The sequence below is a fragment of the Colius striatus genome, chromosome 9 (genome assembly GCF_028858725.1).
Source record: "Colius striatus isolate bColStr4 chromosome 9, bColStr4.1.hap1, whole genome shotgun sequence".
Classification (NCBI taxonomy): domain Eukaryota; kingdom Metazoa; phylum Chordata; class Aves; order Coliiformes; family Coliidae; genus Colius; species Colius striatus.
In genome coordinates this window covers 14277285-14293233 of record NC_084767.1, presented here as the reverse complement: position 1 = coordinate 14293233, position 15949 = coordinate 14277285, and the positions used below count along the sequence as shown (strand labels likewise).

Below are 15949 nucleotides of genomic sequence, written 5' to 3'. Positions count from 1 at the left end.
TGTGCTAGGGCAGCATCTCTGTTGCAGTCAGGACAGGCACACAACTGACCCCTTGTACCATAAGCTCATTCAGGCGTGGGGCAACGCCTTTCCCCTTCTCACAGCAGGCAATGCCAGCGAACAGACAGCACTCCTCTGGGCTAGAGATTTTCATCCATGGATCTCAAAGCCCTGAAACGTCACCAAATCAAAATGCAGTGGATCTATATCCTCACCACTTTGAGAGGATACTCCCAAAGCACCAGCGGTTCCTTTGCTGCAGCTGGGGCAGGCTGCTCTCTTTCAGGGGGCATGGGGACTCAATTACAGGAACTCGGTCCATACTCACACAAACACAGAGGTGATCATCATTTTTGGGTGTATGATCCATCCTGTCATTTCTAACATCAATAGCATAACAAGACATTAACTTTGCCCTAAGACGCTTGTGGGTAAGTTGGTGCATGGAGGCAGGAGTCCTCAGAGCAGGAACCAATATAAGGGCTGAGGAAGGAGCCACCAGTCTCTTGGCACCAGCCTCGGAGACACCCTAAGCACCATGGATCTGCAGCAATGCCAGATGAAGAGGAAGGATGTGTATCCAAATGGACAGTACATTCAGGAGTGCAAATATCAGACCTCTTCTCCAGCTCAGCATCTGCAGCCAGGGGAGACCCCAGCCAAAGCACCTCCCTGCCTGCCAGCCATGCAGGGAGCTGGATGGGGTGGGCAGAGACACAAGCAACACATCATACGATGGCAACACGATCCTGACACAAGCAGCAGCAGTCACAGTCAGATCAGCAGCGCTGTGGGGCTGGGTGTTCTGCTCTGCTCCCCCAGCCCCTGACACTCCATGGCATCGTGGCCACACACCTAATGCCCACAGGTCCAGCCAAATAGCCCCATGAACTCAGTCCAAAAGGCTGCTCTGGCCTAACACATGCACCCCAATGGGTCTCTCCCAATAGCTCATAAACTCATAACTACTTGCACTGATGGGGAATGAGGCAAAGAAAGTCACAAACTCTCTTGAGCTCCTTCAGGTTTTGAACTTTGAACCTGTCAGTCTCACCAGGGGACAGAAATAGAACAACTCAAAAGCAAAAGCCACTTTCAAGACAGCTGGGCTGTCATGAGGGACAAAGTTACTCTTGTACCCTTCAGTCCTGGCTCCTTGGTGCCTCAGGCAGGCATTTAAATCAGAATATTTCACAAGCCAGCTGCCCCAGGGCACCAGAGCACCGTCCCTACACTTGATGCCCCGCCATGCTGCCACCTGCTTTCGGGACTCTGGTCTGCAGGGGCGCAGCCACCCATGCCCTGGGGACCACGTCATCCCAAAGAGGGGTCAACCAGTGCCTGTTGGAGTGTTTATCTGTCTGCCTTTCTCCCTCCGCAGGAAGCACTCTCTCACCATCGCCCTGCCTCACTCCAGCCTGGTTTCCTGCTCCATCCTGCCAGGTTTACCCTGCTTTTTCCTCTTCCCCTCCCCCTGCCCCACGTCTGTCAGGCCATGTTTGCATTTCTGTCTCCTGCTGTCTTTCCTCTCCCTAGCCCCCCTCCCCGCGCTCGCTCCCTACTCCATCCTCCCCGAGAGGCTACGTCCTGAGCCAAAGTTAGCCTCTGTCAGGTAGCCACATGTCCGGCCTGGGGCAGCGGGTCAGTCGGGGCCACCCTGCAGACCTCCTCCAGGATCTCTGCTGTCAGCAGCCTCCCCAGGCCCCAGGGGAGCTGGCTGTTTGCTGCTCTCACTGGGGCGGGTGAGGGATGCTGCTGCACATCACAGAGCTCGCTTCCCCTCGGCGGGCTGCCGGCCCACCCTTTCTGCTGCTGCCTAGGGATGGCCAGACGCTGCTTTGTTTGGTCCCCCATTCCCTGAATCGCTCTGGGTTTGTTGGCTGCCTGCTCCTGTCCAGAGAATCCTTTTCCTGCCTTTGAGATAGAGGATGCTCAAGCCATCTGTGTGTTTTATTTCCTTGTAGAAACTAACAAGCTGAGGATTGCTTCCTCTCCCTGACATTTTGGAGGGCAGCTCTGGCTCAGTGGGACGCATGGAGAGGGGAGGGGGAGCCCAGTGCCTTCAGACAGGAACAGAACCTATTCTGTCCACAGGATTCACTCCCTGAGGGGCAGAAATCCTCAGACCCTGCCACCATGCCTGTGCCAGCTCCTGCTCCGCCACTGCCGCGGCTCTGCAGGAGCCCAGGGCGAGCCGCCCTGCTTAGCATACATAGCCACCTCTCTTCCAGTGGCCCCTATTAACTGCATGGCTAAACTCTTGCAAAACGCAATTAAAATTATCCTCCCACATCTTAAGGGCTGTCAGGTTGCTTCTCTTCCCGTTTTAATTCACTTCTTTCAACATCTTGCCCTGCTCGCATTCTCTGCCCCCACAGGACATGATTACTGTGGCCCAGAAAGAGCAGAGGGATTGGATGGCTTTAGGGGACCAGCAACAGAAATTAGCTCTACTCATTACGTCTCTAACCTGAAGGGACACAATGGATGGACCACAGCTTGTGTGAAATCAGTGTTTGGTCCAAATTTGGTGCCTGGCAGACAGGTGTTGCCAGCGCAAATGGATGGTCAGGGGACATCCCCTCAAGGGGCCTTGGGGGTCTGGGATTGCTGGGCCAGCGGCTTGGGAAAAGTTTGTATTGTGGCTACCTCCAGTGAACCTGCTTGGGACTGCTCAGGAGTAGTGTGACCATTGCAGGATTCAGAGTTTAATTTCACCCCACGTCTATCCATGTGTAACCCTGGGGGCTTTACTGGGCTGCGGTACCTCTGGTAGCAGTGGGCACAAACCCGTGGGACACTAAAGAGACCTCTTTGGCCACTGAGAAGAAATGAGAGGCTATACAGTAACAAAGGGTAATTGACTAAAGGAAATTATTACCCACTGTTTCTCATGCTGTACCTGACGAAAGTACAAGGCAGGCAACGACGTACCTTTTCACATGACTTGGATAAACTGTATTTTTTCACACTGGGGTACCCAGATTGATTCCCAAAGACAGGGATAAGCTCCTGGAGGGTAAGTCACCACCAGCTTTCACACACAGTAATCCAGGTGAGACATCCACACCTAGGAGTCTCTAAACCTCCCATTGCCAAAACAGAGCAGGTGCAACAGGGTAGGAACCCCTGCCCATGCCAGGGCCTTGGCTCCTTTCCTGGAGCCCTGACTGCCCAGGCCAAGACTGGTGACAGCCTGGGCAGAGCCACGACCAGCTCTAGTCCTCTGGCAGGGGCTTCCACCCACAGCGCTGGGGGGCTTGGCTGCATGGACACAGAGGAAGAGAAAAGCCTGAAAAGCAGCAGTGAGGAGCCCCTGAGTTGACATCGTTGCCTACAGCTCCACTGTGAGCTCCCTTCCCAGAGCCTCAGGTGAAGCTCCCATTGAAGCGAGCCAGAGACATGCTGCTGGGGCAAGGCAGAGTTTGAGCTAAGCAAGGTCTCAGCATTCTGGCTTTTGCTGGAAAAGAAGTCAGAGAGCGCCCAAGGATTGTCACTGAGCACAGACAGAATAGGTCAGCAGCATTTGGAAAGAAAAAAGCAAATTGCACATTTGCTTTTTCCTTGATGTGTGTGGGCTTAATGACTGGACTTTGAAGTTTAGTTCTTCCCAATACTGCTGGCTTATGGACAAGCTGAGCGGGACACTAAAGAAATCCCTGTAGTCCACTCAAGGCAGGTTTCCCTCACGTAAGCAAAACCTGTGGACCATGCCTACCTCCCAGCCTAGTCCCTGCAGCCAAGCTGACCATGCCAGGCTTTTTCAGGGGTCTGTAAGGTAGCCAGCTGGACTGGGAGGCACTGTGCCAGGCAGAAAAGACCTGCTCCAGTGTCTTCATGTCACTGGAGTTTGCATCCCAGATGTCTGCTACTTAGACTTGAATTGAAATCAATTCAGAGCTCTCAAACCAAACAGCAGCTGTGGAGCTGGCAGTGCCTGTTCTCTGCAGCACAAGCCCTCCTCAAGTTGATCTCCAGCTGCTGAGTGTGAGAGAAGCTGATGAACAGGCTAAGTGGGAAAAAACAGTTTTGCAATTAGATAATTATCATGGCCTTGGAAAACCTGGATTCAATTCCCCATCTGCTCCAGGCTCCCTGCAGGCCTGTCATGCAGCTTCTTTGTATCTCCATACCTGCCTGAGCCACAGAGGGTAGAGCAGCAGGAACTGGGCTGCTTTCGCTTAGAAAAAAAAGATGCTCGAGCAAGAAGGGAAGAATCCTTATTCCTTCTAATGAAAGATAAGAGGGAACAAAGGAAACGGATTTATCTCAGAGCCAGTGCAACATGAAAAAGCTACATTAGACGTGGATGGGTCCAGAAAGTAGGAAGCACGAGTAAAGTGCAGGAAGAATTTAAACTTCCTGATTATCAAAGCAGGGTTTTCAAGCACCAGGTATAACCTAATAATAATAAAAATAATAAAGCAAAGGGAAGAGTGTTCACGGGCAGGAGAGCACGCTGCTGCCTGGCGAGGGGGAGAGCACGAACCCTCCTCTCCAGCACAGCTTCTCGCATGCACACCCGCACGTGCGCATCTGCACGGCCCCTTCTGGCGGGGTGGGCACGAGGGGAGGCAGGAAGATCACAGGCACACACTCTTCAAAGGAGACTTAGTCATCAGAGGTAGCGGCGGAGGAAGGAAGGCTCAGGTACGAGGCCAGACGTGCACAAGCAGAGAGGGCTGCTGAGGAGCTCTAAGCGCTTGCTGCCAGCCCCAGAGTCCTGGCACTCGCATGAGCAGGGCAGCAGGTGTAATTTTGTGTGTCCTCTGTTTTATGTAGGAACATTTACTCCAGGGAATGGCAGCTCTCCTGGAAAACACTGCACAGTTCAGATTTCTGCCATCATCAAAAGTAGTCAGAGCTCCCCAAGCCCAGAGCCTTCCCTGATGTGGTTAATAAAACTCTTACTCTGCTCTCTGCAAGATCCCCAAGAGGGATGGGTTCTAGAGAGCGCAGCACAACTCTCCCCCCACACAGGGTTCCCAGATCAGTGATCCCATCTGCTCCCTGCTGGGCAGAGAGACCTGAAGATGGAAAGATTTGGGGCACTGGGAGGAAAGCCAGCCCCATGGGGCTGTCCGGGGCATGGATGGCAAGTTACAAACGCACACGCTCTCAGTTTCTCTTGGCACAGAGCTGTGACCGCAAGCCAGGACCCGCTGCAGCGGGAGATGAAAATCATCATCGCTGAGAGCCAAAGTGTACCGGGGCACTCACGTCACTTGAGATTAGCTGGCTGTTTAACATCTGCACAGATTTCTCTCTCCACCTCCATATAACACCCCTCATGCAGCTATGAAACTCATTTAATTCCCTTCCAAGAAAGGCTGACTTGGAAATGTCACGCTTTGTATGTCATAGCATAATTCCTACGATGAAACACCCAGCCTAAATGGTAGTGTTGGACTCTGGTGCCATTTGAAGGCCAGTAAGCTAAAACACTTTGTGCTGCTTTTTAAAAATAGCTTACAAGAGGGTTACCAAGTTTCATAAACACCCCGTCACTCTCTCGTTAATACTCCGAGGCTGGCTGTTGTTTTCCCGTTCAAAGGTGCTTCCCTTGCCACGCAGCTCAGCGGGGAGAGCACGCAAGCAGACGCAATGGGAAGGAAGCGTTTACACATGCTAATGACTTCCACCCAAGCAGCACAAGCACTAACAGGGAAATTGTGCTAAAGAGACAACACACCGCTTCCTTGGCTGTCCCTATTTGGTCACTGCAGGGTTCTTGGTGCTCAGAGCTATGGGGTGAGGCTGGAGACGACCTTCCCAGCCTCATGGGAAAGATGAGGCATGAGTGAAGGGAAGACATGTTGGCTTGGACCACAAAGACAGGAGAAGCTGTTTGGCAGCGAGGCTGTATCAGGACCATGCTGGACCAAGGGGCTAAGGATGGTCATGGACCTTTTCCCCTTCCCAAGACTGTGGGTCCAGGGCCCAGAGCCACTCCAGGTGCTATACAGGCCATTTCCCCACGTGCATCTCTCCTCACGCCAGCACAGGTTTCCTAAGTTCACATGGGGCCCTGTTTATTTTTCTTTTCTTATTTTTTTTTAAATCTACTATTGTATTAAGAAGTGTTTTTCTTTAGGCAAAGGTGACTGTGGGGCCAATGCCACACAGAGTCTCCTGCCTTCCATCACCGCTGTAACCTCTGAGCAGGAGCTCAGCCCGGCCAGTGTCTCTTATCTTCAATGAAGGCGGGCTTGTGTTTCCACCACCACAGAGAAAATAGACCCCAGCACTCCCCCTCTCCCCCAGTGCATTCTTTGAAATGCCACCCAGGCCTTGTTATTGCTGTAAGGCAGGAGAGCCCGGGGATTAACTGCCTCAGGCTGCATTAGGCTTTATTTGTCTAAGCAGCCAAGGGTGAGGAGTGACCATAAACATTGTGAAACACCAAGCGCTGGGGAGAGGTAACATTGGACAATGCAGGCACTGCAGCAGAGAGTATCTTGGGCTGGACACCATCCTGGTGTGACTGAAGCCCTTGGAAAGGTTCCTGCCTCCCTACAACACAGGAGGTTTGCGGGATACCAAACCCCATCATCACATGTTCAACCTGGAGACATCAAGCTACCATCTATGTCTTCTCATTGCCTCCAATAGTCCTTGTAGGATATAAGCAAGCAAATGTAGTGGATCTAGCTCACCAAGTGGGAAAATCCCACTGTGGCACTGTTCCTCAAGGGGACATACACTGGGTCCGAGCCTGTCTGCCCAGAACGGGGCAGCACAGGTTAGCTATGGTTCCTCTTCACTTTCATACTGGGATGTCATGGGACAGAGAGGAGACAAAGACCCTGATCTCATCCTAGCATGCCCTGACCCCATCCCAGCACCACAGTACCGCCAGAGCCAGTACTTACAGACAGCAGCCCAGGACTTGCCAAGTCTGATAGCTTGGCAACAGCCAAGAAAACAAATGAGGAGTCCTCAGGCCCAGATGCACGCTACGTTAACTAAAATTGCTTTACAAAGGCATCACTGGGTACCTCTGTTTGCAGGCAAGGCGCTTGCTTCCCCTGTGTTTCACCCCAAAACATGGGCAACACACACAGACTGCCTGCCCAGCAGCACAGGGGTTTTCTTGGTGTGAAGGTGTGCATCTCCCACAGGAGCATCCCACACTGCAGCCAGCTGCCTCTCCTTAGGCCATTAACCCTCTGCCCTTCACTTCCCCAGGGCCAAGTGCTGCAGCGTGGCGAAGGGATGATGGCCACTCAGACCAAATTATGCCTCACTGGGGACTCTGCTCAGCCCAGGACAACCCACCATGTGAGTGATGGATTCCTGTGGGCGCTGGATGCCGTCACCTCCACAGGATGTCATTTCACTCTGAGCTGGCAGCTTCCAAATCTGAGCATAAACCACAATCCGTGCCCAATGTTCTTGCTTTAGTAAATATCAAGATTTGCTGTCATCCATGGAAACTATTGACTTGACCCTTACTTTTGTCAGTATATTTTTAGGTCACTGTATCTAATATCCAACAGACAACAGTCTTTCAGAAATGTGGAAAACAAGTCACAGATGGAGAGCCAAGCCCGGAGCCGAACCTCACTGTCAGCACACACTTCTGTGTCTGTGTGGACACATACATGCTACCCCCTGCCAACACGGGACCTTCCTCAGGCAGGGAAACTAAGGGAGGGTTTTCCAGGCTCTGCTCTGCAGCCCTGTGGTTTTTGTAGCTTCTTTTGTGGGGACCACAAGAAACTAGGAAACCTTTCACAGACATCCCTGCCTCATGAAGAGCCTGTGTGCCTCCATAACCTTGGAAAGCTGATGGAGGATCCCAAAACCCTCAGAGGGCCTTCTGGGTCTCACAAACATGCAGACAGTCTTTCACAAACCTGGAGAGCCACTACCCAACCCAGGGCACCTGGCTGGCCCAAGGGGTCTGCTGAGCCCCACTAAGCCTTGCCAGCAGCCAAAACAGTGAACCCGCTGCAGGATGAGTGCTTGGTGTCCCAGGAGAGGTAGGGGATGGTGACCCTGGTAGGAGGCTTGGCTGCCATGGGAGCTGCTTGCTGGCTAGCACCAGTCACTCAGGAAAGCCATCCTGAGCTTGCAAATTCTTTATAAGCTTCCCACGTGACAAAATTACTCAAGGGCCAGATCCTGAAGCCTTTTCTTCTCTTTTTACTCAGACTAGTCCCCACTGAAGTCATTGAGACATTGGCCTAAATACAACTGAAGGACTTCAGGATTTGTCCCAGTAATAAAAACTTCCTTCCTTTGTCTACTGCTCACTCCACATGATCCCACTACCTCCTGGCCTCCTACTGGCCATGTCTCCCGAAGCTGGGGTCATCAGTTGTTTTGGTTGATGCTGCTCTTTCATTTTACCCTCCGCCAGACCATGCCTGTGCCCTCATACAGCTGCAGGATGCTGCAGTGGAGGGAGCCAGGGTGGCCAGTGAGAAGGAGGGTGGATTGCCAGGTGAAATGCAAGTGGGCAGAGGGGCAGTGCTGGTCCTGGGGACACACATGCATGCAAACACCACACAGGCTGGGAGTAGGCTCAGTCATCGCCTCCCCAAGGGCAATCTCTTCAACACCTCTTTGAAGATGGGGTGGAGTGCCTCCAAAACAGCCTTTATTCCCCCCAGCGACTGCAGAGCAGATACCTTATGCTATACACAAAACTTTCATGTGATGGGGACTGGGTGAGATGACTCCTCCCCAGGGAGGTATAGCAGGAAGTTTATTCATCTCGCTGCAATGGCGACTCTGCATCACGCTAGGAAGTGACACCATAAGAAACACGTATAATCCCACACAAATAACTTGTAATATGAATGATGCTGCCTGTTTTGGCTTCAGAATAGGCAGATGCAATGACCTGCCATACCTCATGGGTACTCCATCCCCAGTGTGGCCATCCAAAGCATGCACTGGGCTTTGGGGCTAGAGCTCCTGCTTCCTCCCGACGTCTACCAGCCTTGCACACACCTACGGCACCAACAGAGCAACATACAAACACGGACAGTCTCGCACAGCAACTCCCTTCATACCAATCTCCCTGCCTGACAGAAAGCAAACACAAAAGGAATTTGAGCTTAGATGAAGTGAGGTCCTGAGGTACCAGCAGTTTGTTGACCTAAACGTCAACCCTGCAACTCACGGGTGCTCAGGCAGGTGAGCTGGTCACACAGAGGATTGCTCAGAGAGCACAGAGCCAGCTCCTGTGAGCTCCTGCTGAGGTCTTCAGTCTCACAGGGAGATTTTTAATACTGCTCATGCAAAACTGAAATGATCAGATGTGTGCCTTGGAGCATGCAGCTCTACCCACTCCATGGAACACAAAACCCTCTGAGCAGCAGAGGCCCAGTGGTCCCAGGGCTGCAGTGTGGCCTTTGCAGAGGGTTGTGTGAGCCCCATGCTGTCCATGCCCCGCATCCCAAGGCAGAGCACAGCGACACCAGTCCCGGCGCTGCACAGGGAGACTTACATCAGCACAGTGGCAAGGGCTGCCTTGCTTTGGGTTTGCTCTTTGGAAAAAATACAGTCTTGCTGTACATTCTGCCCTTTTTAAATACATTAATTGCCATGGAAACAATGCTCTTATTGGTATGGGAGCAGCCTGGTGGCCTCCACAGACAAGAGATAAAAATCAATGGATACATTGAAACAGAGGCTGTATTTCAGGACCTTTTGTGGTTTTGGGGCTGGTCACCATGGGCACACATGAGAGAATGGCTCAGACACTAGCAAGATGCCATCTCCTGTGGAGAAAAAGCTGGGGACAACAAAACCTGCAGTAATGTCTCCTCTGCAGTGCTCATCCGTTCAGTCAGAGCACCCTTGTATGGGAGCTGGTCCCAGAACTGATGTGTGTGCTCAACTCCTAGCACTGGTCATCACTCCCGGCTCCTGCTGAAGCAGCCCCAGCCCTGGCTGCCCTTCACATACATCCTCACTGTCAGAGAGTAGAAAGCCTCACCTGGTCTCAGATCTTGGCATAGTGGCTTTGCTCCTTGCCTTCTCTCTCCCCATCCACGGCCTCTGCCATTTTGCTCAGATGCCTTGCCAAAAGGAAAATGCCAGCATAATTTTTACGAATGCCATTGCTTCTTGGCTCTGAGAGTCTTTTAAATAGCACGGAGGTGGTTGGTACACAAATCAGCACAAAGGGAAGGGCTGCGAGTGCCCTTCCCTCCCTCCCTGCAGCCACCCCCGACAACCCGGTGCAAAGGGCAGCCCCGGCTCTCCCCTGCTGGCGAGGAGGAGTGCTGCCCCGCTCCCTGCCCTGCCGCCCATCATAAAGGGGTCCCTGAGCTGTTATCAGGCAGTGACAGTTTCCGCCATCAGATTCCTCCTGTCCGTCAGGAAAGCTAAATAAGGAACGTCGTTCAGGCGGCTGCAGGAAGAGGGGAAATGCAGGGACATCCGGCCCAGCTGCCAATTTTTCCTTTCCCATGAACCACCGCTGACCTCCGCCAAGAGAGGACCTGGACAGCCAGCCTGGCATGGGCACCTCTCCTCTTCGCTCACCCCTTCCCCAAGGGGCTGCCCTGGCCCCCTCAGCTGGCCCGGGCGGGTGGCCCTGCCATGCTGTGCGGGTGGCCGTGGTGGGATGGAGTGTGGGGATGGTGGGATGGGGCATAGGGCTGTGACATGGGGCTGGCACTATAGGCCATGGTGGGTGGATTCAACACACTGGCTGGCACTGGCCCAGCCAATTGGAACCATGGCCAGGAGAAGGCTTAACCCCTCCATGCCTGCACTGTGGGTGGGTTGGCTACAGCTCACGTGGCAGCATCACCGAGCCACACCGACTTCTTCCCTCTCCGCACGCACTGACACTGGCAGCAGGACTGCCCTCATTCTCTCGCTTATCCCTCTGCAACTTCACTGAGGCTTTTCAGGCTCTGTTGCTGCAGGCAACTAAAAATCTCATCTCCTCTTTCTCTCTGCTCACTCTGGGGTGCTGCCCATCAGTAACAGAGGATAAAAACCAGGAGGGTCTGCAACCTCCTCAGCCCTTTCTGATGGTCATTCCCGAGGATGGCCTCTGGGGTCCTTGCTGCCTTTCACTGCACAGAAGCAGAGCAGAGGAGCAGCAGCTGCCCGGTTATTTACACCCTCAGAGAACAGGAGATCACAGCACTTGCTTGGAGTACCTCTTGCCTTTCCACACCACCCTGTTCTCTGTTTTTCCCCAGTTTGGAGTCTTCTCCTAACCCCTAACCGATCCTCCCTCATTAGCACATGACGTCCATCCCACGGCACCTCCAGGTTTGGCCCGCGAAGCCTGTGCTGGAGATCCTCACCCTGGAAGGAGGGGGCAGAAACACAGCAAGAAAAACAATTCACACGTGGGAGCAGTTGTAAGGTGAAATACAAGTCACTGGCAGAAACCTGTTTCTGCTACCTCAGCAAGGAAACAACTCCAGGAGAGACTCCCTGCTCAATATCCTCAACCTATAAAACTCAGATGGGAGTTTCACCCCCGGCTGCCACAGGGCCAGGTTTTCACCGTCCTTCTGCTGAACTTACACCTAGAGATGGAGTGATTAGCCTGCAGCCACACAACAAGATGAGCCCCGTGCTGGGCTCCTGGGCTCGTGCCTCCTTGCCCACTTGACCACAGGCCATCTCCACTTCCACTATTTTGCCTTAACAATGAGGCACCACAGATGGGCAATAATACTGTGTGCTGAAACCATCAGAACTATTTTGACCAGAGATAAAAAGCCCCCTGGGACACAGCTAACCCCCTCTTTTAACAACGTGAAACAAGAAACAAAGGTCTGGGATAGCCAGAGGCAATAAAAACCCTGGAATTAATTTAACCAGGCACTAGATGCCAGTGCAGCTGCAGCAGTATTTCTTCTCCTAATGAAGGACAAAAGATAATTCCAGCTCTGGCCCAGGGCAAGATTTAGCTCTGGTCTCCCCAGCCAACAGTGGCATGCTGGAGGCGGTTGTGGTGCCCACCATGGCACCCAGCTGTGGTGGGGCCCTCAGGGAGCCATGGGCCCAGCTCCCTGCTGCCCCTCGCCCGAGTGAGCTGCCTGCACAGGGGAAGCTGGGCCAGTCAAGATGAAATACATCACTGGGCACCTCTGGCTCACAGTCTGGGTTGGGAAAGGGGGATTTCAGCTTTGACCAACCACCTGTGGAATTTTTCCTTGCAAACACACACATTTTTCCATGCACAACTTCCCGTGGGCCCAGGCAAACATCTAACATCCACCACTGCTGCACTACAGCGTGCAACAAACCACTATGCTCCCCGCCCCCCGCCATGCTCTGCATCCTCCCAGTACGGGAACCCGCCAGGAACTGCCTTCTCCAGGAGAGCTGTGATTTTGCAGCCTCCGTCACAATGCCCCAGCCCGGCTTTCCCAGCGGAAGAGCCCTGTGACGTTTAGTCATTCCTCACACGGAAGCCACCACGGCGGCTGCTCCTCTGCTCTGGCTCCCCACCCTCCGTGGGCAGTGTGGCCTGTGGGGTCCCACCATCACAGGGCCTCCTGCTTCTCCCCACACCTGCAGGACATCCTCAGGATCACTATCGACCCAGCTTTCCCTTACTACTGGGTTTGAATACACAATCCTCCCTAAACTTGGGGTGAGGGACCCTCCACCTTGTTCCTACGGTTTGGGGCTGTTTCAGTCTGGCAGGCTGAATGCAGAGACGTCATATACGTTTGGAAACAGCTCTGCTGCACCAGCTCGAGTGCCTGGGGAGAAGGTGTGTGAGATGGGTGCTATCTTCAGGGCTCATGTTGCTCCCCAAGGCTGCTGAGACCCGGTGACCCGTTAAAAGCTCTCTCCTGTTCGGCAGCCACACTGCAAAGCAATCTCCCAAGCCCCGCAGATGCCCCACACAGCACTGGAGAAACTGCTGCCGTGACCACGTGGCCCCCTCCTGCTGCCGTTCCCGTGGGATCCCACTCTCCCTTTCCCTCCCCAGGAACTGCCCTGGGCCACCGGGAACAGCCTGTTCCCTGCTGGCTGGCCGGGAGCACCTGCCCTTCCCACGCCTGCCCTGGAAAACACCGCAGCAACGCGGGGCCAAGCAAGGCCCCGGGGACAGCGATCCCACGCGGAGCAAGCCCACGGCAGAGGCGCAGCGGCGTGGGGTGGGACAGGTCACAGGAAGCCCCCTCCCACCCCGTCAGCACTGGCTGTGGACATTGTGCTGTGGGGGGAGTGTCCCCCCCGATCAGACGTCAAACTGAGCTCAGCGTCAACCTGAGCTTGGTGACAAACAGCCTCGTGGCTGCCTGTGCAGGCCCAAGCCAATCTCAGCGTGGCAGCTGCAGTCCGTTCATCTGAAATCATCCCTAAGCACGCAGTGAAGCACAAGGGTTGTAGCTGCCCCTCTCCCCAGCAGCCTCTAAGGACCAGAGGCTGCATGCCCCCCATCACCCACCTCCCCCTTGGAGGCTCTGGCTCTGCTTCATCACTGACAGGCGACTGGGTTAAGCCAGAGCAGGGTTTGTTCTGCACTTGTGGGCTTTTCCATGAAAGAGTGTTGCTGAAACGGCTCATGTTTATTACTTGCAATAAAGCAACTGCTTCAAATCGCAGCTGCGAAGGCGAATGTTGCTGCTGGCACAGGGAGCGCGGGGCTGCCCCAGCACCCGGCCGGGGAGGTCTGCGGGATCTCAGAGGAGGGCAGACAGCAGCAGCCAATGTAATCAGCACAGGTCTTACACAAGCACAGGCCCTTCCCTCATGCAGAGGGCACACGCTCTTGAAAGCAGCAAGCCAGAGTCCTCAGGGGAATATTTGGCTGTGGGGTGGTCAGCGCTGCTCTGCACCCAGAGCACGGCAGCTCAGGGAGCACACGTTCTCATTGCTATCCACAAAGGTGGGATGTCTTGGGATGCTGGGGCTGAGCCTCTGCCTGCTCCCCTCCACTCTCTGCCGGCAAAGGGCAGCTCCCCAGCTCCATCATGAGAGATCTGTGGAGCAGGGACATAGGGAGCACCCGTGTGCTCTTCACATAGCATACCTTCCTAGCACTAGCCCATTTAACCAGGTACCCAGGGCGTAGGAATGAGCAGAATACAGAGCCAGAACAGACCTTCCATCATCCTGAGATGAATATTTCACCCTTCACAGGTGCAATAATCTCACACCTCCATCCCTGCTTCCAAGGGAAGCAAATATTTGCACTCAGTTGGGATTATGGTTAATGAGGAATCTGTGAGTCCTTTACACATTGATGAATCGGTGTCAAGTACAACAGAAAAAGAGGAATCAAATCTGTGGGGTACGATCCCCGAGCCGAGCTCCACATTGCCCTTGGTCGCTGCGCTAATCAGGCAGCGCTGCAGAGCTTCAAAGCCCCGCGCAGCCCTGCGCTGGCCAGAGCCTCCCAGGCACCGCTCCCCGCGCCTCCGGGAGATGAAAGAACCTGAGAGCAGCTACACGATGCTTTACAAATTGCTAACAAGAGAGCTCTGAGCAGCTGCAGCTCCCGCTGTGATGCCACCACTGGCAGGTCCCCTCCTGCCCTGCCTTCAGAGCTCTCCCTGAGCTCCAGCAGCCCCCTGGGTCCTTCGGCCCACAGAACCAGAGTCGCCGGCGGTATTTTGGGCAGAGCAGGCTGACGGTGCCGCAGACAGTGATGCCGTCCATACCACACCTCCGTGGCCAGACCTGCAGCCCTCCCATGAGCTCACTTCAACGATGGCAGCAAACACCACCAATGATAGTGAGTCACCAAGCTGAGGCTACAGAGAATCGTGTTTACGCTCTCCAAATTCATCTCCCCACATTGCAGGCTCCCAGCATGACTAACTTTCTGTTGGTCTTGCTCTGATATGGGCTGTAAAAGCTTTACCCATGCAAACAGGGTCTTTCCTGGGGGAAGCTGATGGGGCTGGTGCCCTGTCCCGGCTGCCCTGGCTGTGCCTACCCATCTCTGCTCTGCCCTGCGGTCTCTCTGCTCTGGAAGGGTGTTGCAGCCCCATCTCTCCCGTGATCCTCCATCCACCTGGCTCAAGCCACGGCCAGGGGGGTTCGACTCGCTGCCCAAGAGCCTTTTGCCCCAGAAGCGCTATGGGAAAGAGGCGTTTCACTGGGATTTGCCTCGGGTGACTTCTCAGGCAGACCACAGCTGCCAGCGAGGGCTGGGAGAGCCAGGCTGGACGGCATCATGCGGCCCACCGCCTCCTCCTCGCGCCTTCCTCCCTAACGCGCTGCCCGGCCCTCCCAAATTAATGACTCTGTGCATGAAAAAATAAATAAACAGAGCAGGGAGCCGGTCTCCAGCCTGCCCTCCCGGCCCGGCGCTTCCCCGTGCAGGGGAATCCCTCCTGCGAGAGTCCGATGCGCTCCCTCCCTGCTTGCAGCGAGCAAACCCGCAACTCGGGCACGGCGGGGGCTCGGGCACGGCGGGGGCTCGGGCACGGCGGGGGCTCGGGCACGGCGTCACCCCCACGCCCCGGACCCCGCAGGGACGGCAGCAGGCTCCTCCCGCCGCCGGAATGCTTTCACAGCCACCGGGGATACCCAGGCGGGCTGGGTCGGTCCCCGTCGGGGCTGGGGGAGCCCGGAGCGGGGAGCGCCGGGGCACGGCACATCACGGTCCGGGACGAGGCGGCGGCGCGGCGGGTCCCTGCGGGGTCTGGGGAACATGCGGGCGGCAGCGCCAGCTCCCGTCCCGTCCCGTCCCGTCCCGCCGGGGCAGCCCCCGTCCCCGGCGCGCCCGCAGGTGCGGGGCCGCTCCGGGCAGCCCGCAAACGCTCACCTGCCTCCGAGACAAAGCCGAGCCAGAGCCAGAGGGGCAGCGTGTAAACTCTCTTCATCTCCGGGGCCGCGGGCGGGTCCGTGCGGTGCGGAGCGATGCGGAGCGGAGCGCAGCGCCCCGCGCCCGAGCTCTGCTCCCGCCGCGCCCCAGCTCCGGCGACCAGCGGCGGCGGCGGGCGGGGAGCAACCGGGGCCGCTTCCTTTTCCTCCGCCCGCCCGGGCCGCCCGC

General features: G+C 55.3%; 1 protein-coding gene across 2 annotated transcripts in view; it reads right to left on the bottom strand.

Moving 5' to 3' along the window:
* The window catches only part of FLT4 (fms related receptor tyrosine kinase 4), a 59216-nt gene extending 43267 nt beyond the window's left edge, over positions 1-15949 (bottom strand). For both annotated transcript variants that reach the window (XM_062002664.1, XM_062002665.1), the window contains exon 1: positions 15722-15949. In XM_062002664.1, coding sequence (XP_061858648.1) covers positions 15722-15779 — 58 coding nt within the window. In that variant the 5' untranslated portion in view covers positions 15780-15949. The remainder of the gene's footprint in view (positions 1-15721) is intronic.